Below are 26237 nucleotides of genomic sequence, written 5' to 3'. Positions count from 1 at the left end.
TAATATAGAAATTATTGGCCTACTAAATAATTGATTCACTAATGTCATGATTTTGCAATTATGAGGTTGTGTGTATTATAATATACCTAGATCTAGTAACTGTATAGAGTAACTATACTTACTAATACTACTACTATAGTAAATATATTTTAACAAGTAGGCTTTAACTTATTAGATTAGACTAATCATTTATTAGACTAGGACTAGGTGTATGTGTAGTGCCCTAATAATTACCAAGGACTAAGATTAACTATTTAATATATGACTAGTCTCTAAAACTAGTCTATACCACTAATACCAGCTACACATTTATATAATATAATTTATAAACTATGGGCCTAATTTATTTAACTTATCTATCTATTAACTTAAAATACTTGAATTATTTAATATAGATTTTTATAAAATATATAGTCTAACTTCTAGATCTAGCCTAGAGTAGATCTCTACTCTAGACTTATACTTAATAGATCTACTGACGTACAATATAAAGTTACTTAACTAACTTACTATAAGATCTATAGTAAAGATCTAATCTAGTTAGGGTAAAATCTTAGTTTAGCGTCGTAAATTCGGCCAAATCTAGTAATGTAGGAGAGAGTGCATTAATGAATATGTCATTAAATATGAGTATATTTTCGTATATTTTGATAAAATATTATAAATAATTGAATAATAGATCACCATTTATGGTTAAATCAATTTAAATATCCTGAAATTAATTTTTATCAACCCTGTTCGAGATAGTAAATTTGCTATTAAAAACAGCAGCCATCTTAAGAAAATGTTATTTAGAGTAGCTTCCCTTTCATTTCTATTCGTATGAAAATGTATTTAATATGATTGTCTTGTTGTATAGTACGTATTACAAAGCATTTTTTTTTTAAATTCTGCTCTTTAAAAATTGAATTTCCTAACAAACAACTTTATTAATTCTAGAAGCATTGTGAGATGCAACTTGTATCCATGTTTTAAATCACGTTTTTTTTTACTAATGTTTATTTGATCTTACTATTACTATATAGTTTGAGATTTTTCTTATTGTTTGAATGTTCACTATTTTCATTTCAGGTTTTTCTTTTCATCAATTAGTGATTCTATCGTAACTTATGACATTTTTTTACTTCTCTTTACCTTAATTAAACCCCAACCTCCGTCATATTTTTGTTGTCAATGTCACAACAAGTCATAAGGGGTCATCCATAAATGACGTCACACTCGTAGGGGGGAGGGGGGGGGGGTCCGTAATTTTGTGACGATGTGTGATGAGGGGGAGGGGGGGGGGGCTCAGATGTTGCGACGTCACATTTTTGCATTATAAAAAAGCAATGTTAGAAAACGAATTTTAGACGTTATTTCGCGTTTTAAATAACTGTTTTAATAAATTGTATAATGTAATAGTTTAGACAAGATTTTGGAAAAATATCGATGTTTAAAAAAAATTCAACTGCAATTTTGAGGGGGGATGTAGGTTGAGGTGTGACGTCATTTTAGGGGGGGGGGTCTGGCTTTTTGTGACGACGTGTGACGGAGGGAAGGGGGGGGAGGTAAAAATAGTCAAAAAAAGCGTGACGTCATTTAAGGATGACCCCTAATGTAAAAAATTACGCTTCGCTCTGCCTTATCTAAGATCTCTAGCCATAATTTTGACAACAATAAATGTTTGTCATCATTTATATATACAGAGAGACAAAATGTATTATCCACCAGCTTCCCTCGTAAAACATCATCTAAAATAATAAGCCACTCCACCCCTTAAGAGCGTGTTGTCATTATGGTCGATCGCAAGTCTCAACCTGCCAGACACACTTTGGTTATCCTTTGTTGTCAAAATGTCAATATCAAGTACCCAAGTGAGTGATATGGGGTTGTCCATAAATGATGTCACATATGATTTGCTACGGGAGTGAGTGAAGATTTGTGACGTCAACTAAGACGGCTCCGCAATTTATGACGTGTTGGTCTCATGAAAGGAGGTGAACGGGGAAAAATACCTAGGTGGTTGATGGAGAACCTCTATAATGCTTTGTTCAATCAAAATAACGATAAATAAGCATTAGTATACGTATACCTTGCTTAAAACGAATCATCACAAATGTTGCAAGCCTGCTAGTTTAAGACATTTGGCAAAACGGCCTTAACTAACACATTATCCCCGTCAAAAAAGGCTTGCCACCAAATGCCTGCCGACGAATAAGCCGCGTCTAAATTTATGTGGGGCGTTAGGAATACGGCCATTAGCATGGGCTGCGTTAGAGCACCAGTAGGCTATCGTGCTTTGTAAGATGACGTAAATACTTAAATTCAATTTCGCTAAACTGCGCGAAAATTTAGTAATGTTCCATCGTTTGAGGAAATTTATTTTCTTGGACTTAAACTTAAATTGAAATATCATGTTGACTGTCTGGCTCTTAATTTCCGAATATCACTTTTAATGTATCAAGATTCAGAACTATAATTTACTTTAATATAAGTGTCATCTTATCGTTTATTGTGGTTTTTATAAAGCGCAGAGCAGCTACAAAATCGGACGGCCATCCTGTTTTCACCAAGCTTCTTTTGGAGCTTAATATGGGTAGTCTAGTTCTATACGGTGTGAGCTTAATACATTTTTAAAGGGCCGAAAGTATCAAGACAGCAAGCTTGCAGAAATAACTACTTACGTTTAAATGGACGAGTGATAGATGTGTTAGGGGCTGTTTAATGAACACCAACTTATGTAATCTAACTAAACGTCGCAAAAGCGTCAAAAAGGCAGTGCTTGTTTTTTTTCTATAAAATTAGCTTAACGGTCGGCGGTACCGCTACATGACGTCACGCGCGAGCGTTAACTCGGTGACGATGTGCTAAGTTGGGGAATGAAAAAGGTAGGGTTCAAGAAATGCGACTCGGCAAGCTTTTTACATTTCTTGACCCTTCTTAATAGTTCTATCGTCCCCACTGAGAAAATGGATCACCAATGAATGACGCGTCATACTTCTACAGCTGGTCTTTCTCCCACAACCATCCCGTTTTCACGAGAAAAAAAACCTGACCCGTCTCCAAAATCACATCGCTGAGTTCTACTCAACCTCTCCCCACCACAAATCACAATTTCTATCTGAAACAATATGTTCATATGTTTGCTCTGTAATAATGCACGCTGTCATTACTATCTTAAGAGCGACGTCATTTATGAGCGATCTAATATTGATTTGCTTACTGCAAATAAAGTGTTCAAAAGTTCGACCTCCCACTAATTGTTGTGGTCTTGGATGCACACTATTAAGTCTGATAAGGTCTATTAGTCATTCATGTCAACTATATTTTAAAAAAAGAAAAATTACTATACAGGGGGTCATCCATAAATGATGTCACGCTTTTTTTGACGATTTTCCCCCCCCCTCTCCCCTCCGTCACACGTCGTCACAAAAAGCCAGACCCCCCCCCCCCCCCCTAAAATGACGTCACACCTCAGCCTACAACCCCCCCCCCCCTCAAAATTGCAGTTGAATTTTTTTTAAACAGCTATATTTTTCCAAAATCTTGTCTGAACTCTGTCAAAATAGAGTATTTTAATCAATTGTTATTACAATGTATTAAAACAGTTTTTTAAAACGCAAAATAACGTCTAAAATTCGTTTTGTAACATTGCTTTTTTAAAATGCAAAAGTGTGACGCGTCGCACCATCTGAACCCCTCCCACTCATCACACAACGTCACAAAATTACGGACCCCCTTCCCCCCTACGAGTGTGACGTCATTTATGGACTACCCCCGGCATATATTAAAACAATACAAAACAATCATATTAAACCACAAAATCAACACAAAAGACATGCGAATAGACAATGTATTGTTTTTAAAACATGGCCGCTGCTTGTATTTACTCATTGTTATCTTGAACGGGGTAGTTTAAAGTTTATTCCAGGATATTTATGACTGGTTTGGTCTTGGATTGTGATTTGTTATTCAATTATCTGTTATATTATGTAAAATATGACATAAATATGGCCAAATGAAAGAAATATTCATTAGTTACCTTCATCGCACATTACTAGCTACGTTGGAATTTACGACGCTAAACTAAGATTTTACCTAATGTTAGATATAAGTAATCTGAGCATAACAGTGATAAAAAAATAAGCCAATTATAATGAAAAGAGATACAAACGAATTTTAAAAGCCTGAATCGAACTGAAAATATTCCCTTGTTCGCCATTTTGTTTTCTTGGATCAGCTTGTTCGTATTTATCATGGACAATAAATGTTATGACATTTATCGTTTCACTCTCCCTGGCCACTTCAGTTCAGTTCAAGGTGGGGTTGAGGGCGGTTTTATTAAATATTAAAATTTATACAATAATTCAAAATCATTTTCAACGGCTTATGTTCAACACAAAAATCTGAAAAGGAGTGCAATCGATGGTTCCTTATCGACTTTAATTTTTAAAATTGTAGCTGTAATTTTATCGCTTGCCATATTTTTAAAAATAATTTTTTTAAAATTTAGTATGATTACATAGACTTTTCCAGTCTATTGTTCTACACTTGCTAAATCATGGCGTTGCGTATACAAATAATTATCATTAAAAAAGTTAAAAAAAAACGCACGTTTTCTGATTGAACTAAAAAGTAGAAAATAAATGCTATACATCACAATAATGCAAGCGATCACTCTACTATAAGCGAAGAACAGTATTTCTCATAATTTATATTACATTGACTTTTAAAATTTATTTATTTATTTAATTAGGATACGTACCTTAATTAATTACTTGATTTTTTACTGAAGCAAATGCTATACTTCGTCATTTTTTGTTTATGTTTAAAATAGTATACAATTGTTTGAAAAATAATTATTTTAAAAAGAGTTACATCTTTTGAAATTGAACGAATAACGTATGTATTTGTTTACTTTTACTTGCTAAATCATGGCGTTGCGTATACAAATAATTATCATTAAAAAAGTTAAAAAAAAAACGCACGTTTTCTGATTGAACTAAAAAGTAGAAAATAAATGCTATACATCACAATAATGCAAGCGATCACTCTACTATAAGCGAAGAACAGTATTTCTCATAATTTATATTACATTGACTTTTAAAATTTATTTATTTATTTAATTAGGATACGTACCTTAATTAATTACTTGATTTTTTACTGAAGCAAATGCTATACTTCGTCATTTTTTGTTTATGTTTAAAATAGTATACAATTGTTTGAAAAATAATTATTTTAAAAAGAGTTACATCTTTTGAAATTGAACGAATAACGTATGTATTTGTTTACTTTTACTTGCTAAATCATGGCGTTGCGTATACAAATAATTATCATTAAAAAAGTTAAAAAAAAACGCACGTTTTCTGATTGAACTAAAAAGTAGAAAATAAATGCTATACATCACAATAATGCAAGCGATCACTCTACTATAAGCGAAGAACAGTATTTCTCATAATTTATATTACATTGACTTTTAAAATTTATTTATTTATTTAATTAGGATACGTACCTTAATTAATTACTTGATTTTTTACTGAAGCAAATGCTATACTTCGTCATTTTTTGTTTATGTTTAAAATAGTATACAATTGTTTGAAAAATAATTATTTTAAAAAGAGTTACATCTTTTGAAATTGAACGAATAACGTATGTATTTGTTTACTTTTTCACAAACAATTATTTTTAAGAAAATAAGTCATCGGGACAAATCTTACGACCCCAAGGTTTTTTTTCGACGGGAATAATGTTTTTTTTTTGGTTATCCTCCGGGGTCGGTCTAAGACTTCACAAAATATTAGGGAGATCGTTCGTCAATTCATTTATAGATATCTTATATAATGAGAATTTCACTCGCGGTCACATTTTAGCCCTCGTCGAGTGCTTTGAGTCTGACCAACAGTTTTTCCATACGGCCTAATCATCTATAGAGGTGGATGCAAAAAAAATGGCCAGATAAATAGAGGTTGAGTATCCTAAAATTTATGTTGAATTTACCCTGTTTTTCCTGACACCCCTATGTGTTCTCCTAGGTGTTCTTCTAGGTGTTCGTTATATAGCTCAAATAGGGAGATTTTCACTCGCGGTCATGTTTTAGCCCTCGTCGAGTGCTTTGAGTCAAACCGACTGTTTTCCCTAGAGGTCAAGCCATTTACATAGGAGCATGCAGAAAATTAGCCAGATATACTGAGTTAAAGTACCCTAAAATCCGCTTTGAAATGACCCTTTGTTTTTCCCATAAAATATAAAGATTATATAGGGAAATACAACTGGTCAGTTTTGACCCATTTACGAAGTTTTCCCAAAATTGCCGAGTTTTTTTGACACCCCTAGGTGTTCTCCTACCACCTCACAAAATATCAAGGGGGTCGTTCGGCAAGAAATTTTTTTTGTTATATAGCTCAAATAAGTAGATTTTCACTCGTGGTCATGCTTTAGTCCTCGTCGATGTCTTTGAGTCAGACTGACAGTTTTCCCTAAAGGTCAATCCATTTACCTAGGAGCATGCAAAACATTAGCCAAATATACTAAGTTTAGTACCCTAAAATCCGCGTTGAAATGACCCTCTGTTTTTTTCCCTTAAAATACAAAGATTAAATAGGGAAATACAAATGGTCAGTTTTGACCATTTTCAGATTTTTCCCGGACATGCCGAGTTTTTTTATGACACCCCTAGGCGTTCCTCTACCACCTCACAAAATATCATGGGGGAGTCGTTCGGCAAAAGTTTTTTCCTTATATAGCCCACATCAGGCGCCGGTCAGTCGAGGTCAGTTTTGACCCCATTCCGTGGACTTTTCGGTCAACCGTCACCGGCCCTCGTATTCTATTGCCCCAAGGCATCATCGTGCCAAATTTGACGTCCCTGCGGCGCCGGGAAGTGCCACTTTTCTTTATATATATATATATATATATATATATATATATATATATATATATATATATATATATATATATATATATATATATATGTACATTTTTATATATTCCGTGTGTTTAAATCGTGATAATATAAAGAATGGGAAAACACATACCTCCGTATATTTCACACATTTTCCATCTAGTTGAGCATTCGTTGCTTTTACTTTAACAGACGATATCAAGATTGTTGGAGTGGATATTGTATAAAGTGGTAGGTTAACATTTGATCTGTCCTGGTGCTCACCTACCACTTTATTTTTGTCGTCAAACATTTCAAGTTTAAACTGCCGCAGTCGATCTCATGAGAAAATACATATTATTTTATAAGGTGGTTCTAATAAATAAATCATTTTTTAAAGAGAAAAAAACCTGAATAAGTTTCTGTATGATAATTAGTAAAAACTGTTGTATTTTGGGGTCCATAATGAACTATATTCTATCATGAAATCATGATCTTGGCATTTTTCTACGAACATCAGCTATAATCCTACTGTATGACCTAACCTTGAACCTAACGCTAGCTGTAAAGTATTAAAAAGTTCAACAGTCTTTATTGACTAAGTAGGAAGATATAAACAAACAAAAAAGGAGCAAGGAGAATAGAATTATATGCAGAAAAAGTTAAAATATAAATATTCACACAAGCACCTACGATAAAATTAAAGTCACCTAAAAACATGGTTATATCTTTGTGCTGATCGAGTCGAGATATATCTGGACTAGTTATATTAAATTGAAATAGAAAAGAAAGTAGAAATACATTGAATATGCCAAACCTGTAGCTAAATATTCATTTTAATAAATTATTATAAAACATCTCTATTATTTAAAAAATTATGTAACCGCCTAACAAAGTTTTACTTAATCAAGGGAACACTAATTTTTCTGACACCCCATAGTTCGGTCTAGGACATCATACGTTTTCATGTAGGCCTATAGTCTTTGTTAATGATATAATCAATTGCGGCCAATTTCAATCACTTGATAAGGTGAGTCTGACTTAAATAAACACATACATACATCTGAGCATTTATCACTGATGATGGTGGGGTATGGTTGAGTTAGATAGAGCATTTTTACTGGTAATGGTGACCCGCACGGATTAAACGTTGATGAGGTAACGTTTTTTATTAATTTTTTTTCAGTATTTTACATGTTTTATTTACAATAGAGTTACATGACTAAAAACCATTGCGCGCTTAGCTACCGAACGTGATGTCGCAGCCAATGAACGTGATGGCGCAGCTATTGAACGTGATGACGCGTGTGGTGTGGTTGGATAAAAATGCCTACTAATTCGGTCCAAATTTTAATTAATTAAAAAAAAATTGTGACCGAACGGAAGGATATTTTTGAAAATTTTCTTCGGCAATATTGTTCTAAATAATGGCAGGAATCGATTGGTACATGTTTCAAGTCGCTAATAGGTCTGGTGGCCGAGATATGGGCATTTTTTCGAGTTTTTTTGGCTTTTCCGGGAAATCCAGGAAGGAATTCCGGGAATTTTTTTGGCCCACAATCATCCTCGGAACTTGCTTAACATATTTGCTTTGGAACTAGTCCTCGATATTGCTTCGTTGAGGAGGAGATACGACTTAAAGCTGCGGACACACATTCATTCATTCATCCATCCATCCATCCATCCAGAAATGACGGGTTAATAAACGCAATTCTCCAGAATGGAAATTGCGCTAAAAACTGACGATTACAAGAATGTTTGTACCTTTTGGAATTTTGGCGCCGGGGATATTATTAACGCAAAAAAAAACCGAATCAAAAAGTAAAACTAAAAGAAATAATATAAAGATATGAATACGACGTTTCACATTTTGTCAGTGTTTTGAGTGATCATAAGCAGCGTGTAAACTATATATATTAGGAGTTATGGTAACTAATTTTGCCTGTCAGTTTTTCTTATGTTCAACTATAGACTACTATAACAATGTAATAATTGTTGGAATATGCAATGTTTTTTGCGCGTGTATTTAAGCTTATCGTATAACCCTAATTCTATAAAATAATATGATGGAGTAGTAACGTAAAATTTAAGACATATGTTCCTCTATAGTTTGACTCACCGAATGGTTTAGTATTAGGTATCTTATCCAAATGTTTTCCTGGGGGTAGTGTATCTTGACAGAGCTGCCAATGCTAAAAAAAGGTTTTTGTTTCTGGACTTGATTTAACAAGACGATTGTTGATTGAGGAAGTAGAATGTGTTTGTTTTCTTAAATGACATGATGTTTTCAAAGTTAATTGATGTGAGTAGAGAAGGGACATGATCATCATGTACGAAACACCACACACTGCGACGCATCGTTAATAACTCGTACCTTTTAAAATTAAAACGATTGAATAGCTATTCTAATGTATAACAGCCGTCCAACGCTACACACTTTAAAATGTACAAGATTCACGTACTTATAATACACAAACTTTGACATGACGTTTGTATTTAGAATTTGTTTCTTCAACCCGGGTTGTGTTTAGTCGTGTTGTGTCATGCGGGTTAGCGTGACTTAAGTTTTTATCACGAACCTTGGCAAGACTGAAAGGCTACGATACGCCGTGTAACGGGTGCAGGTTGATAAGAGAGGGTCTGTACCTCACACAAGAGAGAGTGTTTGAATCTTTTGATATGGGCCGCTTAGAACTGTGGGGCGGGGTAGGGTGCAGTAGATAATTTACAGCCTTGATGGAAGGAAAAACATGGTTGGTTTAAGGGTTGTAGCGTGGGTACTTTAGAGGCTAGTTAGTCGTGCAGGAAGGTACTAGGCGATACACCAGTATGAGATAAAAGTACTACACGACACAACAGTATGATATAAAGGTACTATACGACACAATCGTATGAGATACAGGTACTACAGAACAGATTATTATGAGATAAAGGTACTACATGACACAACAGTATGAGATAAAGGTACTACACGACACACCTGTATGAGATAAGATTTGAGTTTATAAGTTCGGTAGTGGGGTGGGGGAACGTGAGTGACACAAACGGCTGTTCAATGCTCCGATCAAAGATACAATTTATATAGCTGAACCATGTTTTTAGTTTTCTATTTTCATTGACTTTTGAGATTTGTTTAAATTCTTAAATGACCCGTTTGTGTTGGTAAAGTTATCGGTTTACGACAGTCACTACTACAGTCACTACTACAGTCACTACTACAGTCACTACAGTCTACTACAGTCACTACTACAGTCACTACTACAGTCACTACTACTAAAGTTACTACAGTCTACTACAGTCATTACTACAGTCACTACAGTCACAACAGTCTACTACAGTCACTACTACAGTCACTACTACAGTCACTACTACTAAAGTTACTACAGTCTACTACAGTCACTACTACAGTCACTACTAGTGTCACTAGCTTCTAAACTACGCGGCGGTTAATTAGAACAAAAATTACACAGACGAAAGCCAGATATATCTGTTTCAAGTCTTTTTAGTTTTAAAATGGACATAATTCGCATGAGTTTTGTGTTTAGTGTAGGCCTACTGTAAATTAGTCTTTTAGGTGGTCGTTCACAAACGAAGAGCCATTGTTAGCGGGAGATTGATGGGAGGGGTGTGGGAGTGGGAAAATAGCCTCAATTTTTGAACCATGTTTTACAAGTAGAATAGGGTTTAAAAAGTGTACCGTGATATTTTTAGTAGTTTAATATGAAATGCTTGTTACGATGTTACTTGTTACTTTTGAGTGATTTCCGTTAACCGGAAGTGGAACTTTTTCTACTTTCAATTTTTCAAAAGCCTATAACTATTTCAGATAGATAAATGAAATTTCACATTTAAATAAAAGATCTAATTCTCTGCCTTCTATCAAATTTTGAGTAATTTCCGTTGACCGGAAGTAGTAATTTACGCTATTTTCGATTTCTCAAAAAAAGCGCATGTGAATTTATAAAGTACTAATAATATCCCACACTATTATGCACATTTTATTTGGCGTTCACTTAGTGTGCACTTCTTTTTTCTACGAGATTCTATTCTATTATAAAAAGTTTTAGTAATTAAAAATGGATTAAAAATATTGTGTATGTCCCGAGTTGCCATCCTCCGTAGTGCTATATTAGAATATTCGAGAAAATTTAGGAGAGATCACTCCTGGTTTATTTTGTTTTCTAACAACCGCTGTACGGATTGAATTTTGCGCAGTGTTATTAAAAGATACAGATGGCAATTCAAAGCGCACGATTGATTTCACTCTGAACTAAAATGCACTCAAAGTATAATTATTTTGAACGGAACAGTTCAAATATAACTGTTTTCATTAATTAATACTTGACTTCAAGCAATCGAATTGATGGCTTTTCTAAATGCCTAAATGTTATTTACAAAGGTATAGATTCTATAAAAATGGTCAGATACGTTTTTTTTTACCGCATGAAATTTTATCTGGTGTGTATTGTGGGGTCTCGTGTTGGTTCTGGTGTGGGGTGTAGGGTAATGTTGATTGGTATGTTCTCGGGGTGTTAGGTGATGGTGTGGTTAGAGATGTGTGACGGGTTGGTGTGATGTTTGGTCTATTCCGTGTGTTCGGTATGTGTAGTTGGGTTGTGTTTGATACAAAGAGAGTGGTGTATATAGTGTGGCTCTAAGTGATAAAAGTGTGGATCATGGGTTTAGTGTGGATTGTGTTATGTTATGTGATGTAGTAGGATGTGCTTTGCGAGGTATTGTCTTTAATATGCTGTGTATGTTGTGTGGTATTGGGTTGTGTTATATCGAGTTGTGTGGTATCGGGTTGTGTGGTATCGGGTTATGTGGTTCGGGTGTGCGGTGGGCTGTTGTTCGTGCGGTGTGAGAGTTGGTCTACCTCGTGTGTTGTATGTGTGTAGTGGGGTGTAGTGTGGTATATGGCAACATGTGTGGGTGTTGTGGGATTAGTGATTTTGTGGGATTTGAGGTGATGTGGTGTTTGTTGTGATGTGTGGTTCAATGTGTAAGGCAGGTTGTGGAGCGGTGTGTTATTTTCCAATTAGTTTTTCTCTTCCTTTTATTGTTTCTACTATCTCGTTACGGTAAAATCAATATCAATGTTTTGTAAATTGTGTCTTTTCTGACACTCGAAGATTTGAAAATGAGGAGATGAAATTGGCAAGTTTGTTTTTCTTGCTGTGTGGTGTCCTAGTTGTTCTGTTACCTGCGGTAACTTCAGGTAACTATATTTTCTAGTATGTCACTCAAATAATGTAAGGTTAGTAATAGTAAATTTACTCCCCCCCCCCCCTAACCTCAACCCTCACGAAGAGATGTATTAAGGAGTCCCGAGTTGTATTAAAGGCAGAAGATACACCAGAGTAGCTTCAAAAATTTGAAACATGACTTTTCTATCATTCATACTTAGAATCCACATGCATTTTTCCATTATACAACTTGTATTCATTATTTTATAAGAAACTCGTATTATTTTTCTTTGTTCTTACTTATAATATTAGGGTGGTTTCCATCAACCAGTTAACTTCGTCTTCAGTCTGCTGTTTCATTATGGATTTCCTTCTCCAGCATTATTCCAATTAAAAATCAATCTGAAAGGCAACAGTTATTTGAGTGTACAGGGTCGTTTTCTCGGCTAGTTGGATTGCTGTACCCAGCTAATGAGCCTCATCTGCCCGGGGTCAGGACTTTTTGAGTTAACAATCATACGCTCTCCCGCTCGATCACTCCGTTCCCTCACAATAATGTGATTTCCGTCGGTTTTGGGCGGCGTTGGAAGGGGGGGGGGAGGGGAAGGTTTGCTCGAAATGTTGGGCTATAACATATTAAGTTTTGTCTTCAGTAAATATTATGTGACAATATATGCTTTAGTTGGTGGATACATGATGTCTTATGTTTGTGTTATATAGTAAATGCACAATCCATATTAAGCATGGGTCGTACTGCGCATTTAGTAGAACAAAAATAATTCGTAAATTCGTTGTTTAATTATTTGAAAATGTGTGAAATTATGTTTGTATAAACTCAGTTATTTATAACTGTATCTTATCTAGCTGAAATTTGAATTATTGATCAACAATTTTATGCTAAATGTCTTATGAACACAGTTCTGAAAAACGGAAAAAAATAGTCACGAAAATATAAACCCCGGGGAGTTTCAATAATAAAGGTTTAGATTATATTCCCTGTTACATACTTATTTAACATACGTGGAATGATCAAACTTAAGTCATTTTACGATGCCAAATGTGTGTCTAAGATTACTATTAATTTGAAATTTAAAATATTAAAATCAACTAATTCATTTTTTTATGACAATGAAATTCAGAAAACTAGTAGTTTTAAAGCTAAAAACATTGCTCATGTGTAAAATATACCTTAATGAACGCATATAACCTTTTACACCTATAGTTGACCTATATTTAGGCTGGTGAAGATTTATATCACATTTTATTTTATTAAAATGTGATATGTACACATCAACACTATGAAGGATGACAACTTTAACAAGTACTCTGAGTCACTAGCATACACCATCCTGAAGGTAGTTGGCAAACACAACAGAAATACTTTGTTTCACCGGCGTCTGATTTAATTTTCAGGGTACGCAAACTGCGCAGGCAACGGCTCTTGTGTGGGGAACAAAGGCGCATGTTTGTCGCGGTCTAAACCAGGTTACAGCAAATATAACTGTGGAGACGTTGAGCCAGTGGTGTGGTCAGTGATACAGAGTGATCGGGAAATGGATGGTGAGTGCTATGGCGTGTATGGAATGACGGTGTTTGAGTGCTGTGAAATAAAGCAGTTCTATACCAAGGCGGCGTAGATTTTTCCCTAACGTGAGTCAGGTACCATCCTAGCTAGGTTGACCAGGGGGAGTCCTGTAGATTCAAGTTTGGATCCGCACTCGAAAATTCTTAGTCTAGCAATCTTGATCTCTGCTATAATACCATGCCGCCCAGGCTACATTAATTTCTGTCATCGTGTTATGCCTATATATTAGTTCCTGCCTGCTGCCACTTTCTTTGAGATTCACTGTCTTCTAGTTTTCTCTCTAGCACTCTCAACCTACTAGCTGTCTCTATAGCTGTCACCACTTGTCAAATATCTCTCTAGCTAACACCACCTGCCGAATGTTTCTCTAGCTGTCACCACCTGCTAAATGTGTCTCTATAGCAGTCACCACCTGCCGAATGTGTCTCTATAGCAGTCACCACCTGCCGAATGTGTCTCTAGCTGTCACCACCTGCTAAATGTGTCTGTATAGCAGTCACCACCTGCCGAATGTGTCTCTATAGCAGTCACCACCTGCCGAATGTGTCTCTATAGTAGTCACCACCTGCCGAATGTGTCTCTATAGCAGTTACCATCTGCCGAATGTTTCTCTAGCTGTCACCACCTGCTAAATGTGTCTCTATAGCAGTCACCACCTGCAGAATGTGTCTCTATAGCAGTCACCACCTGCCGAATGTGTCTCTATAGTAGTCATACCCTGCCGAATGTGTCTCTAAAGCAGTTACCACCTGCCGAATGTGTCTCTAGCTGGCACCACCTGCTAAATGTGTCTCTATAGCAGTCACCATCTGCCGCATGTGTCTCTATAGCAGTTACCACCTGCCGAATGTGTCTCTAGCTGTCACCACCTGCTAAATGTGTCTGTATAGCAGTCACCACCTGCCGAATGTGTCTCTTTAGCAGGCACCACCTGCCGAATGTGTCTCTAGCTGTCACCACCTGCCGAATGTGTCTCTATAGTAGTCACCACCTGCCGAATGTGTCTCTAGCTGTCACCACCTGCCGAATGTGTCTCTATAGTAGTCACCACCTGCCGAATGTGTCTCTAGCAGTCACCACCTGCCGAATGTGTCTCTAGATGTCACCACCTGCCGAATGTGTCTCTAGCAGTCACCACCTGCCGAATGTGTCTCTAGCAGTCACCACCTGCCGAATGTGTCTCTAGCAGTCACCACCTGCCAAATGTGTCTCTAGCGGTCACCACCTGCCGAACGTGTCTCTAGATGTCACCACCTGCCGAATGTGTCTCTAGCAGTCACCACCTGCCGAATGTGTCTCTAGATGTCACCACCTGCCGAATGTGTCTCTAGCAGTCACCACCTGCCGAATGTGTCTCTAGATGTCACCACCTGCCGAATGTGTCTCTAGCAGTCACCACCTGCCGAATGTGTCTCTTGCAGTTAGTTTCAACATATCAGCTGTTTCTTGACAGTCATCACCTGACAGTTGTCTATCTAATGGCCACCGCCTGCCAGTTTTCTCTAGCATTCTCCACCTGCTAAGTCTGTCTTTAACTGTCTCTACCTGCAAATGTATGTCTCTCGTCAGCCTGCTCTTAGTTTGCTAATGACAAGACGTGCTACACCCTGCTGAGCGTCTTCAAGGACGGCTGTATCGATGAATACCAGGGCCTTCTGTGTGACAGTATGTCAGGATATTTATATCGACCTTACGTGCTACTCTTAGTAGGATTTCTAACACTAGCGACTAAGTTAGGATATTTGAAGTTAAGCTAAATCTGACAGTATTTTAGCTGTATGGTAATAATTAGCTGTTTGCTGTTGTTTGTCCTCCAGATATATGCATGTAATAGCTGTTTGCAGTATTTTGTCCTCCAAATATATGCATGTAATAGCTGTTTGCTGTTGTTTCTACTATAGCTGTATGTATGGAATATCTGTTAGCTGTTGTTCGTCCTCTAGCGTTAAATGTAAAGGCTGATTCCATCAACTCCGGGGTAGCCTTTGTCTACTCGGCCATCGGCATCATCGTGTTATTTTGTCTCTTCTACTTCATCTGCTACCACAAGTGCAAACAAAGTAGGCTAAAGAAGTCCATCTTGTACGCGGAAGCAGGTGAGAGTTTAGTCCAGGTAATCGTGTGATCTCTATTGTGTGCAGTTTAGCTGACAATAAATACTTTTGTACCGCGTCATACGAGTGCCCCGACAGTCGAGCGAGGTATTTTTTGCTTTTAATACGAAGCAACGTTTGACCTACGAGCAATCAGATCCGCAGGTTTCATTAGTGGTGGGAAAGAAGCACCTCAAATAAGTTGCTAACAATCGCGCAAGGCAGCTATTTAACTCATTTCCAATAGGGAGCTAGAAGCAAAACTCTTTTTGTTTTATACGGTCTGCACACGAAAGTAGTAAATACTGGCAAAAGGGGAAACACTAGTGAAGAGAAATGCAGTCACGAAAAATAATTATTAAGTATCAACTAGCATTTAAGTTTATTTATTGTTTGTGCGTTTTTAGTAAATTCTATTAAGTTTAGGGATAAATTGTAGCATTAAGAGTGTAACGCTGACGTGAAGAATGGGGGAAGGTGACGCGGTAGAAGCTTCAGCTAAGTTTGGGGGTTGGTGGATAAGAAATGGGAGACGAATTGTCCCCCCAAGACAAAAAAAATAATTTTTGGTCAGTTTGTGTGTTAATACTACATCGTTCATTTTACACATTTAAGAATTGGATCGATTAGAACCATTTGACAATTGCGGAATTAAAATAGAAAACCTGTTTTACTAATATCTATATTTCGTTTGGTTGCATCGCCGAATTTTTATAACACTCGTTAGGAAAACGAAACAAAAAATTCAAAAACTAGACTATACTTTCTCGAATACACAGAATAGAGCACGTATTCTAATCGTTCACAAACAATAAATGATATTTTGACAGATTTAGCTGATTTACACCCCCCCCCCTACTTTATCATATACGGAATACAAAAGGATGTATTGTAATCGGGTCTACGACAAATTCCCGAACGACACTTGCTCGAATGCCGTTTGCCCAAAGGCCGATTTCCCGAATGCGACAAATGCCCGAATTGACACTTGCTCGAATGCGACAAATGACCGAATGGATACTTGCCCGAATGCGACAAATGCCCGAATGGACACTTGCCCGAATGCGGTTTGCCCGAAAAATGTTAACATTATTTAATACCAAATAGAAATTCGTAATTAATTTAAATTTGAAATTTTGATAAACAATACACATCTTAACAAAAATTAAGGGAAAATAATTAACACTTTAACACGCAGACATTCTTAACTAATTTTATTTGCTATATAAAAGTGTATAAACATATTTTCTTTTCTATCTATAAAATAAGAACAAAAACATTTTCTTGTATCTCAGATTTTTAAAGGAATCACTTTCTTTATTAAGTAATCGCTTCAACACATTGTCTAAACAAAGTGCATTAAATGGAGATAAAATATAATAGACTACATTTAGTTTTTAAATTCGCCGCCTAGACCGCCCCACATTTTTTTGTGAAATTAACTCACAAGCTAAGCATAACAAGATAAATCAAACAAAGAGAAACAAACGTGCTTCTGTTCAATGTTGCGAGACGCCGCGCCGCCTACACCGTGTCATATAACCACGGCAACATGTCCGCTAAACAACGTGTTCAAAACTTACATCAATAGAATGTTAAGACATCGCCGCAAATATCATCTTACATTTATTAAAGAATAAAGAAGTTTTTTACAGCAATTTCTCATGTTTAAAAAAAAATAAAAGCTAAATTTAAATAATATAAACAATTTTTTTTCTACGTTTAGAATTGTGTTGATTATCAAAATTTCAAACTTGAATTGATTAAGAAGGGTTATTTAGTAATATAATTTTTTAATTTAATATTTGCATTTTCGGGCAAACGGCCTTCGCGCAAGTGGCATTGGAGCATTTGTAACATTCGGGCAAGTGTCCATTCCGGCGTTTGTCCCCTTCGGGCAAGTGTCCATTTGGGCATTTTGTCGCATTTGGGCAAGTGTCTATTCGGTAAATTGGCCTTCGGGCAAACGGCATTCGGGCAAGTGTCTTTCGGGAAAACGTCCGGCTCCCATTGTAATCATGTATAAGATTTTATACTTGGGGGACTCGCACAGTTTGAGTGACTTGCGATATTTGGAAGAGTTAATTTCCTCTATTTTCGGTTTCGAAAATACCGATAAACAGAGTACAATTTCAGCTACAAGGACGAACTTTCTTACGTATCTTTAAGATCGTATTGATGGTCTCGGTCGCAAACCGACTTCGTCGGAACATTTCAATTATCTGTTTTGTATATAATCAAAAGCCAGTACGATTCCCCAAAATGCCTGAAAATATTATTTTTTTTGTCAAAAAATTAGCAAAATATAATAATATAGCATACAAAACGTTTTAATACATGAGTTTCATTAAATATAATGATGAACTACTATTTTAAGAATTGAAACGAAAAGCGTGTCTGTGATAATTTAGTGTCGTATTTAGTTATAACGACCACATTTTATGTATAGCTATTACATCAAATTTGTTGTTTTCTTTCAAATTATGAACGAATTCAGGGAAACGGAGAGTCAATAATTTGAGTACCGTTTACTAAAAGTAATTTGACATATAAGTAACAAATTGTATGCGCATGCTTCTGCCATTCGTTGTACGATTTCCAGCAACCGAAAATTATATTTTACTTGATTTCCGTGCGAAGACTATAACTTGAGCACTGTTTCAGGTAGCTAGACAAAGTTTCGTATAATAAGTGTAAGATCTTATAATTGGATTACTTCAATTTTTTAGGAACCCTTAATTAAAAAAAACTTATACTTTACTCTATTTATGTGTTCTAAAATACCGGCAACGTGAGTATCCCCGATTTCTGAACACAGATTACTTCTAACTGACCGATTTGTTCGAAACTTTTCACGTACGTCAAGACTCGATGACGAAGCAAAGTGACATTAAGATTTTAATTATTTTAGAAAAAAATAATTATCATAAAATAGTTATAGTTGTTTAATTAAGTATTAATTTTTCGCAAAATTATGCACACGTTGTTTGCTGTTCATTAAAAAAAAGATTCGCCGTTTTTCAACTCCCCATTGTATCAGATACTGAATATAAAGGATACATTGTAATCGTACAAAAATCTAGACTGATTTTCAAATATCAGATTGAATGCGGCGGTTCCTTTCAAGTATTGCACGATGTATATAGGCTATATATATATATATATATATATATATATATATATATATATATATATATATATATATATATATATAAGGTCTTGTTCTCTTGATTTTGTCAAAATATCAAGTGAGTTCCGGTAACCGAAAGTAGTAGGCCCACTTGACGATTTCTAAAAAATATCACTTCCACCGGACTGATTTGATTCAGACTTTTCACGTAGGTCAAGTATCGACGACAGCGCATCTCTGACATAAAATTTGACTTAGTTAGATGTTTAATTAACTTTTTAGAAATAATTAATTGTTCTTTAAAGTACTCATTTTCCACTCTACTATGCTCACGTTATTTACGTCCATGTAGTGTGTAATTCCATTTTCAACTCGATTATATTTAACAATGTTGGCCTAACTGGTTCTAGGTAAATTAAAAAAACACATCCTAAAATCCGAACACTATACTTTATATCAGGTGTTATTTGTCTGCTGGAAACAAGCCAAACCCTTATATTGACTTTAAGGAGATGGACATTAAATAAAGGAGTATTCCTGCTACTGTTTTGTAAGTTACTACAAATACATTTTTATAATACATATATATATATATATATATATATATATATATATATATATATATATATATATATATATATATATATATATGTATATATATATATATATATATATATATATATATATATATATATATATATATATATATATATATATATATATATATATATATATATGTGTGTGTGTGTGTGTGTGTGTGTGTGTACACATAGGCTATCTATAATATCGATTTTATTTTAAATTATGGTGTAAAAATAAGCTTTAAATAAATAAATAAATTGGGTGTGGGGTGCGGACAGAAGAAAAGATAGGAAGACAGATCAAATCGAACAAACTGATAGTGGACAAACAGGCTGGATTCAGAAAGTCCAGAGCTACTGAACATTAAATGACGTTCATAATACAGGAATTATAGGATGTCTTTCAAAATAAAGAAACCTACTTCAATAGTGAGAATTGACTTTGAAAACCATTTGACAAGGTCTTGGGGCAAAGTTTAATATTAAAGCTAATAAACCATAACGTATCTTATATCATGCTAAACTTTATTAAAGGGTATCTTACCAACCGCAAAACATTAGTTTGTATGCAGGGTAAAAGAAGCCATACTGTAACTATATAAACTGAATCACACAAACAGAAGTCATATCTCCTACTTTCTTCTTCATCTAATTATTGACTTAAACACAATGTTCCTATGAGAGTAAATAGCAGTATGCTCGCTGATGACCTTCAACTATTCAGAACTGAAGAATATATTGGTATATCAAAAAGTCGGTTTCACGAATCACTTTACAAGCTCAGGATATCAGCGAAAAATCTATTAATACCAAGAAAACAATCTATTCAATCTTCACTCTGTCAAAAAAAAACCGATGAAGTAACTCTAGCTAACTCTGTGCTAGAAAAATAAAAAGACTAACCCACTTACCTGAGAAAAAAAAAACTACGAAAGCCACTTAGATAAAAGCAATGGAGGAAACAGCTGCCCTAACCTTCTATTGGAAGAAAGAAGAGAATAAAAATCCTCACCCAATACACAAATCTTGAGGCACTTAAACATCATAAATCTCCAGAAGCCCAGCGCATCAGATATACTCCAAACAACCAACGAACAAGTTTTATTAAAGAAACCAAAAGCCAAAAAAAAAAAAGAATTAACAAATAGAAAACATCATTCCCGAAATAATCAAAACACAAAACCTATCTTCACCGTGGCTCTCTTATCTTTCATTAACCATCAGAGACTCAATACTTACCATAGAAAAAAAATCCGACTACGATCAAAAAGAATTTAAGAAAATTACATACAACCTAAAAAATAAGAAAAAAAAGTATCTTGGAAGATGACTCAGCTGAATATATCACAACATTGGTGGGGCTGGAATTCTTATTAATTGGCCAAACCTATAGCCGCCTGCAGTCTTTCACCAAACAGGCAGATGTAAAATCTATTCTGCAGTCTCTAAAAACTCCATAATTGTCTACTCAATAACTCAGTACGGGCCTTTGATGGCATAGGACAGAGAGGAAGGGGGAACATGATATACATGAATGGGGGCGTACATACAGTCTAAAACTACCGGATAGATAGGTAAATAGAAGTGCACATAAAACTGACAATAGTCTCTTTTTAGAACATGCCATATGTCTGTCTTAAGTCACGAGATGCAGGCACGGTATAATATTGGATTAATGATTGAATGTCTTCAAAATTGAAATGGAACGATTTTTATTTTAACAGAATTCCACAAAACTAATTTTTCTGTAAACTAATATGAATAATAGTGCAATGTTTAAAAAAATAACACATAAAATACCAATACGGAGGCCTTTATTAAACAACAGATAGTAACAAACACCGATTCCAATATAGAAGCCTTTAATGACCAACAGAGAACAACAAACGTCAGTCACAATATGGAAGTCTTCCTTAGCAACAGAGAGTAACAAATACCAACCAGAAGATGAGCGGTTTCGATAACCAACCAAAAAGTTAGAAAAGCCAACTACGCGACAGTCACCTTCAAGAAGCAACCGTTGAGTAAAGACCGCGACCACTAGATAGTCGCCTCCACGTCAATTTGTTGTTTTTGTTTTTGATCACTGACTGTTTTATTTTTTTTAGGCTCAGTTGGCGCACGAACTGTTTTGGCCGAGGATAATGAGATGTTAGCCGAAATAAGTGACCTAATGTAAGTTTAAATTTCGTATTTCTTGGATTTTTCTGTCTTAGTACCGCAAGGTTTTTTTGTAGTTGCTGTAAACAAATTTACAATATGTTTCCTCCCAAGATGCGACTTTAGTCCAGCTGATATGTTAACCCGTGTAAAAGATATGCAGAATAAATTGCTGACATTTTCCATAAGTCACATACATAATTTAGAAAAGGACTACGCGCGGCTAAATGAAAATTCGATGGAAGCAACAGAGGTCGTCATTGACTTCTACTATCAGAATTTGGGTAAAGTGCATTTTTTTTCATATTTCCGTTTTAAGAAGGAGGGGGGGGGGCGGCAACTTTGTGTTAGCCCAATTGATTTTATATCATACTGTTGTTTTGTTTGAGAATGTCGGTTCATTTCTAATCCGTTGTATAGTTACATCATTCCTGAAACAATCAAAACACAAATCCTCTTCGACGTGGCTCTCACGCTGTTCATAACCATCAGAAACTCAATAAATGCTATAGAAAACTTTTGATTACGATCAAGAAGAATTAAAAATAATGACATACAAGCAATTTAAAGAACAGTACCCCATCAATTCTTGGAAAAGAGTATACACACAAAACTCGGCTGAAGATACCACAAAAAATGGTTGAATGGCTAAACGGTGAAAACTTAAAGAAATTAATAGCAATAGGCAGCCTTTCTGATCATTTTAGAACTACGAAAGAGGCTTTAAAACATGCAGCTAAGCTCCTGTCAGATCACGCTGAATCTCCAAAAATAGACAGATGCAAATTCTATCTAACAGTCTCTAAAAACTCAAGAATTCTATATTCCATCACTCAAGGCAGCCCTCAAAAGGCCACACAACACATGCATTTTCAATATAGAAACCTTTATTAAGTCTTCCTTAGCAACAGAGAGTAACAAATACCAACCAGAAGATGAGCGGTTTCGATAACCAACCAAAAAGTTAGAAAAACCGACTACGCGACAGGCACCTTCAAGAAGCAACCGTTGAGTACAGACGGCGACCACTAGATAGTCGCCTCCACGTCAATTTGTTGTTTTTGTTTTTGATCACTGACTGTTCTATCTTGTTTTAGACTCTGTTTGCGCTCGCCTTGCCTTTGTTGAGTATGAAACACTTTTGGTCAATAGACATTATAATATGTAAGTATAAATTTCAAATTACTTGGATTTTTCTGTTTTAGTATCGCAGTTTTTTGTTTTGTAGATGCTGTAAACAAATATACCATATTTTTCCTCCCCAGCACCAAATGTTGGTCAGCTGATGTATTAGACTGTGTAATGCAAGTGCTGACAGCCATGAAAAATGAAATGCTGGCCAACTGTACAAGTCAAATAAACACTTTGAAACGTAACATTGAATGGCAAAGTAAGAGTTTGATGAAAGCAACAGAGGACGACAATAAAGTCAGCTATCAGTCTTCCAGTTTTGCTATGGCTAATTTTTTTTTTAAATTCGTTTTTAAGAAGTGGGGGGAGGTGGGGGGAATTAGCGAAATCGTTTTTAAATCATTCTGTTTTTTTTTTAAGAAGTTCTGTTAATTTCTAATGTGTTGTATCTGTAAAGCCTTTGGACTAATGGCTTCAATAACGTGTTTACTTCCAACAATAATACATCTTATCTATGTGCAAGAACAAGATATTGAGATTATCATAAGAAATTTCGACAACACAATGTATATTGCCTTCGCATGTGGATTTTTGATAGGCGCTGCCTTAAGCTTTGCATTTCTTCTTATGTATTCATTATTAAGCCTGTTTTAAAAAAAACTATTTCTTTTCTACAAAGAATAAGGTTTAACGCCTACCTGATTAAGTCAACCCTAGTTTTGTCGGCATAAAACATAATGATGAATATTTTTTTTATCTACACTAAATGAATTTTTCTACAAAAGTTTTTGCTGAGCCTGATGTTGATTATACAAATGATTTATCAGTTCATAGTTACCTTTACATAGTTACATTTAATATAATAGTCATGATTGTGTACTATTAGTTAATATACTTAGCCCATTTCTTTTTATGGCTAAAAAAAAATATGGTAGGTTTATCATGGGAACAGGACATTACTTCACCCCGTATTTACCCCCGCGGAGCAATTACCCCAAGTCGGTTATTCCCTGTCAATTAACCCCACTGTCGCCCCCGCTAAAATATATACCGACACCGCGGCCATACAAGACTATGCAGTGGACAGAAAAAGAGAAGCTGCCTTTTGTTTGACGCAACACCGTGGGAGGCAAGACGCTCAACTCAGATACTGACAGATATTTCAAAAGACGAACAGATGGACATCAAACACGAGCCCCATTAACAGTGACAGCATAGTTAGGGTGTAATAAGTTTCACCTTATTTGCAGCTGAGGTCCCTGCCCACACATTTGAAATTAAACTCACTTCAAAAGTTAGGACTATATAAACATTTAAGATTTACGTTTTCGTCATTCGCTTCTAAAATCCAATGCTTTACAAGCGTTTACAAACATACCGTACGCACTTTGAAAGATAAATCAACTGAAAAAACCTACACAAGCAATGACATTTTAGGTTTGTGAATATATATATAATACATCGACACATATTACTGTTCTTGTCTATCAAAATCTCAGTAACTTTAACTATCTTAAGTTGACCGCAGTGGAGGGGGAAAGTGGGTAATGTCCCAATGAGCTTAGTTTGGCGAGTCGGTAATGTCCGGGGGAAGGGGGGAGGAGAGAGGGGAAATTAAAGGGAGGTAATGTCCTAGGCCCGTTTAGTATAGATGTGGCTATTCATCTGTTTCTCATAAACTATGTTTGGGGAAAATAAAGAAAAACGCCAATGTTAATAAGTAATAATACAACAACTCGGATTGCAATTTTTATTAAATATTAGATACTTAAAATAATTATACTCCTACATTAACAAACAAGAAGAACTAGTTAACATATTGTCAGTAGTTGTTCGGTTTGGTTTTCTTTCTTCTCATATTTTTGGTGATATCATCTGCTAAGAACAGGACGGGGCATTATTTTATGTTATTTTTCTTTTAAAATCAAGACTTGGCATTTAATATACTCAATGAGTCGTTATTTGCCTTAATTTGGTAATTAAAACCTTTCTTAAGTTGGTACTATTACTTGTCCGTCATATTCATCAAACACACACTGTTTAATTTACGGTTTAGTTTTTCACACCCACTGCATATTTACCCATAAAACCTATGTTTAATAAGATTTTTAAAAATTGTTTTAAATATGTTTAAACTTTTTGGGTTGTCATGTTTACATCCGTAGTATTAAATTTTTATTTTAAAATGCCGTATGTCAGCAACCGCTGGAAAAATGGAATAATTTTTTAGAACGATGTAAGACTGAAACAGATTTTTAAGAAAGGATTTCAAAAAATCTTTTAAAATGTTTTTTAATGTTACAGACTGCTAAAAAATGCAAAAAATATTTTTTATTTGACATATTAAAATCAATAAAATCGAACATAAGAAAGATATTTTTAAAAAATAAATCCGCATAGATCTTCTTTCTGTATATGAAAAAATCAGGCTACGTTTTAGGCAGAACAAACTGCGGAGAAGCGATTTCAATAGTGATATAGGTTTTTTTTAATTAAAAAGATTTATTTAATTGATAAACAGTAAAAGATTTATTAAACTAGCAAAACCATTTCTAAAGTTAAAGTAAAAAAACATACTTCATATAAGGGGTCGTCCATAAATGACGTCACACTCGTAGTCCGTAATGTTGTGACGGTGTGTGATGAGGGGGAGGGGGGGGGGGTCATCAGATGGTGCGACATCACGCTTTTGCATTATAAAAAAGCAATGTTAAAAAACAAATTTTAAACGTTTTTTGCGAATTAGAAAACTGTTTTAATAAATTGTAATAGAAATTCATTAAAATACTCTATTTTGACAGATTTCAGATCGATGTTTTAAAAAAAATTCAACTGCAATTTTGAGGGGGGGTTGAAGGCTGATGTGTGACGTCAAATTAGGTTGGGGGGAGGTTCTGGCTTTTTGTAACGCTGTGTGACGAAGGGGAGGGGGGGGGGGGGAGGTAAAAATAGTCAAAAGCGTGACGTCATTTATGGATGACCCCCTAAGACAATGTATCAATTATATAAAAGTTAAGACCATTTTCATTAGGTAGGCTATGTTTAAAATTTGTCGGCACTTCATTTAACTGTTCTATATTGTTGAGCATATTACATTTTATTTTTAACAACTGCTACATTTTTCTTGCCATCTAGCATTGTATTTTTCAGATTTCTAGCCCGGCAATAATTTTGACGTTTCTTTAATTTTTCAAACAATTCTTGTTGGTATTGAATGATACATTATTTATTATTTTTTATATAAATATTTAAAATATAAATGTATAATAATACTCAATTTGTTTTTTTTTCTTATAAAGTTTATAATGTGTTGTTTTGTGTTAAAGTGTTGTATATGAGATGCCCATACTACCTTATAATAAAATTAACAGTAGGGTAGCTAGTGGACGGGGACGGCTGAGCCTAGTGCCTACACTTAAAATGCGCTACAATTGGTAGAAAAATATTTAAAACAAATTTTAAGCTGAAGTATTTAGCTGTTTTCTACCCTGATTGTGTAACAGTAAAAAAAA

At 35.1% G+C, this 26237-nt stretch overlaps 1 protein-coding gene across 1 annotated transcript; it reads left to right on the top strand.

The window, feature by feature from the left end:
* Positions 1 to 11193: 11193 nt before the first annotated feature.
* Positions 11194 to 23194, top strand: LOC131949045 (uncharacterized). The gene is made up of 10 exons (XM_059310813.1): positions 11194 to 11258; positions 11992 to 12077; positions 13459 to 13605; positions 15574 to 15726; positions 19314 to 19403; positions 21543 to 21609; positions 21709 to 21878; positions 22692 to 22758; positions 22860 to 23052; positions 23183 to 23194. The coding sequence occupies exons 1-10, from the start codon at positions 11236 to 11238 to the stop codon at positions 23192 to 23194; spliced, it is 1008 nt and encodes a 335-aa protein (XP_059166796.1). The 5' UTR covers positions 11194 to 11235.
* The last annotated feature ends 3043 nt before the right edge of the window (positions 23195 to 26237 follow it).

Source organism: Physella acuta, unplaced genomic scaffold, assembly GCF_028476545.2.
Source record: "Physella acuta isolate Inbredline_101_S28 unplaced genomic scaffold, ASM2847654v3 ptg000061l, whole genome shotgun sequence".
Classification (NCBI taxonomy): Eukaryota; Metazoa; Mollusca; class Gastropoda; family Physidae; genus Physella; species Physella acuta.
This window is presented reverse-complemented; position numbering and strand designations above follow the sequence as displayed.